The 1857-nt window shown below is 43.3% G+C and overlaps 2 protein-coding genes across 2 annotated transcripts in view; one reads left to right on the top strand and one right to left on the bottom strand.

Annotated features, from left to right (window-relative positions):
- The window catches only part of LOC106307095 (squamous cell carcinoma antigen recognized by T-cells 3), a 30183-nt gene that overhangs the window by 8729 nt on the left and 19597 nt on the right, over positions 1-1857 (bottom strand). The window lies entirely within an intron of this gene.
- On the top strand, positions 582-1496 carry LOC106331580. The gene has a single exon (XM_013769969.1). It carries the CDS (start codon positions 582-584, stop codon positions 1494-1496), a length of 915 nt encoding a protein of 304 aa, XP_013625423.1.

The following is a 1857-nucleotide window of genomic DNA, read 5'->3' on the forward strand; positions in this document are numbered from 1 at the left end:
TCCATTGTCTTGAGACCTTAACCCACCATGCATGCTTGTCCCTTGTAGTGGCATCTCCATTGTCTTGAGACCTTAACCAACCATGCATACTTGTCCCTTGTAGTGGTATCTCCATTGTCTTGAGACCTTAACCAACCATGCATACTTGTCCCTTGTAGTGGTATCTCCATTGTCTTGAGACCTTAACCAACCATGCATACTTGTCCCTTGTAGTGGTATCTCCATTGTCTTGAGACCTTAACCAACCATGCATACTTGTCCCTTGTAGTGGTATCTCCATTGTCTTGAGACCTTAACCAACCATGCATACTTGTCCCTTGTAGTGGTATCTCCATTGTCTTGAGACCTTAACCAACCATCTTGTTTCTTATTGCTTCATCTTCACAACCAAGACAGGTCAATATACTGTGAAGTCCGGTTATTGGGTTCTTACTAACACCCTGAACAAGGAAAAGGCGAGAGAGGAGGATCAACCGAGCTTGGACGCCCTATATCAGCTAGCGTGGAACACTGAAGCGAGTCCTAAAATACATCACTTCCTATGGAGATGCATCAGCAACGTATCACCGGTGGCAGGGAATATGGCTCGAAAACACATCTCCAAAGAAGCTGGCTGCTATAAATGCAGGTATGACACCGAAACGATCAATCACGTGTTGTTCCAGTGCCCTCTGGCCCGTCTGGTGTGGGCTCTCTCTCCCATTCCAACTCCTCCTGATGGCGTAATGGTACAATCCTTATACTCCAATATATATCATGTGTTGAATGTTCAGAAAGAGTATCCTATAGAAGATATACAAGCCGAGATTGCTCCTTGGTTGATGTGGAGATTATGGAAAAATAGAAATGAACTTGTGTTCAATGGAAAGGAGTATGAGGCAGAGTGCATTATAAGGAAAGCAAGAGAGGATGCTGAGGAATGGAAGGGAAGGAAAGTGGCTGAAGAAACTGCGGTGAAGAGACTTGAGGTACAACAACCCACAATTACTAACCAAGCGAATCCATGGAGACCTCCCCCCTCGAACTGGGTAAAATGTAATAGCGATGGTGCATGGCACAATGAGAGAGACACCAGTGGCTTGGGTTGGATCTGCAGGAATGAGACAGGTGAGGTATTGTGGGCAGGAGCTCGAGCTGTAACAAAGACGGGATCAGCGATACTAGCAGAAGCAGAGGCTTTAAAATGGGGTGCTGAAACTTTGGCAAATTTTGGATACAAGAATATCATCTTTGAAACTGACTCGTTACAATTGGCCAAGATGATCAATGGAACAGAGGAGGTGTGGCCAATTTTGCATCCCACAATTGAGCTGATCCGACATCACTTGTTACAGATTGGAACCTTTGAAGTGAGGTTCTATCCAAGAGTGGGTAATAAGGCAGCAGACATAATACCAAAGGAGTCGATCACTTTTGTGTCTAGTATTCCTATGTTGTATTCTGTTGTGCCAATGTGGCTGAAGTATCAAGTTTGGTCTGATAAATCCGTGTACTAGAACAATAGTCGGTAAATGAAACTATTTGATGAGAAAAAAAATAAATAAAACACAATACTAATCGAAATAAAATTCTAAGAAGGTTAAAAGTGAGTCCGACCGAACCTAGTTACAAAATCTATTTAAAATAGATGTGTCAGAGGTGTTAAAAAGTTAAGTTCAAACGAACGGCTGAGATCTGTCTGAATTCTCAAAAGGAAATACATATCGATCTAGATCAAGCATCAATACGAGTCGAGTTAAGGGTTTCGTCGGGAGCGCCTCCAATGATGAAACGCAAGGAACGTGAGAAGGGCAGCTTGGAGGCGATCCCTCTGAAGATGGAGATGGTGATCCATCACCAAAAAGAAGTCTTTTGCGA

Source organism: Brassica oleracea, chromosome C1 (assembly GCF_000695525.1).
Source record: "Brassica oleracea var. oleracea cultivar TO1000 chromosome C1, BOL, whole genome shotgun sequence".
Lineage (NCBI taxonomy): Eukaryota > Viridiplantae > Streptophyta > Magnoliopsida > Brassicales > Brassicaceae > Brassica > Brassica oleracea.

Coding starts and splice junctions, on each gene's coding strand:
- LOC106331580 (XM_013769969.1), top strand. CDS start 582: ATGGCTCGAAAACACATCTCCAAAGAAGCTGGCTGCTATAAATGCAGG.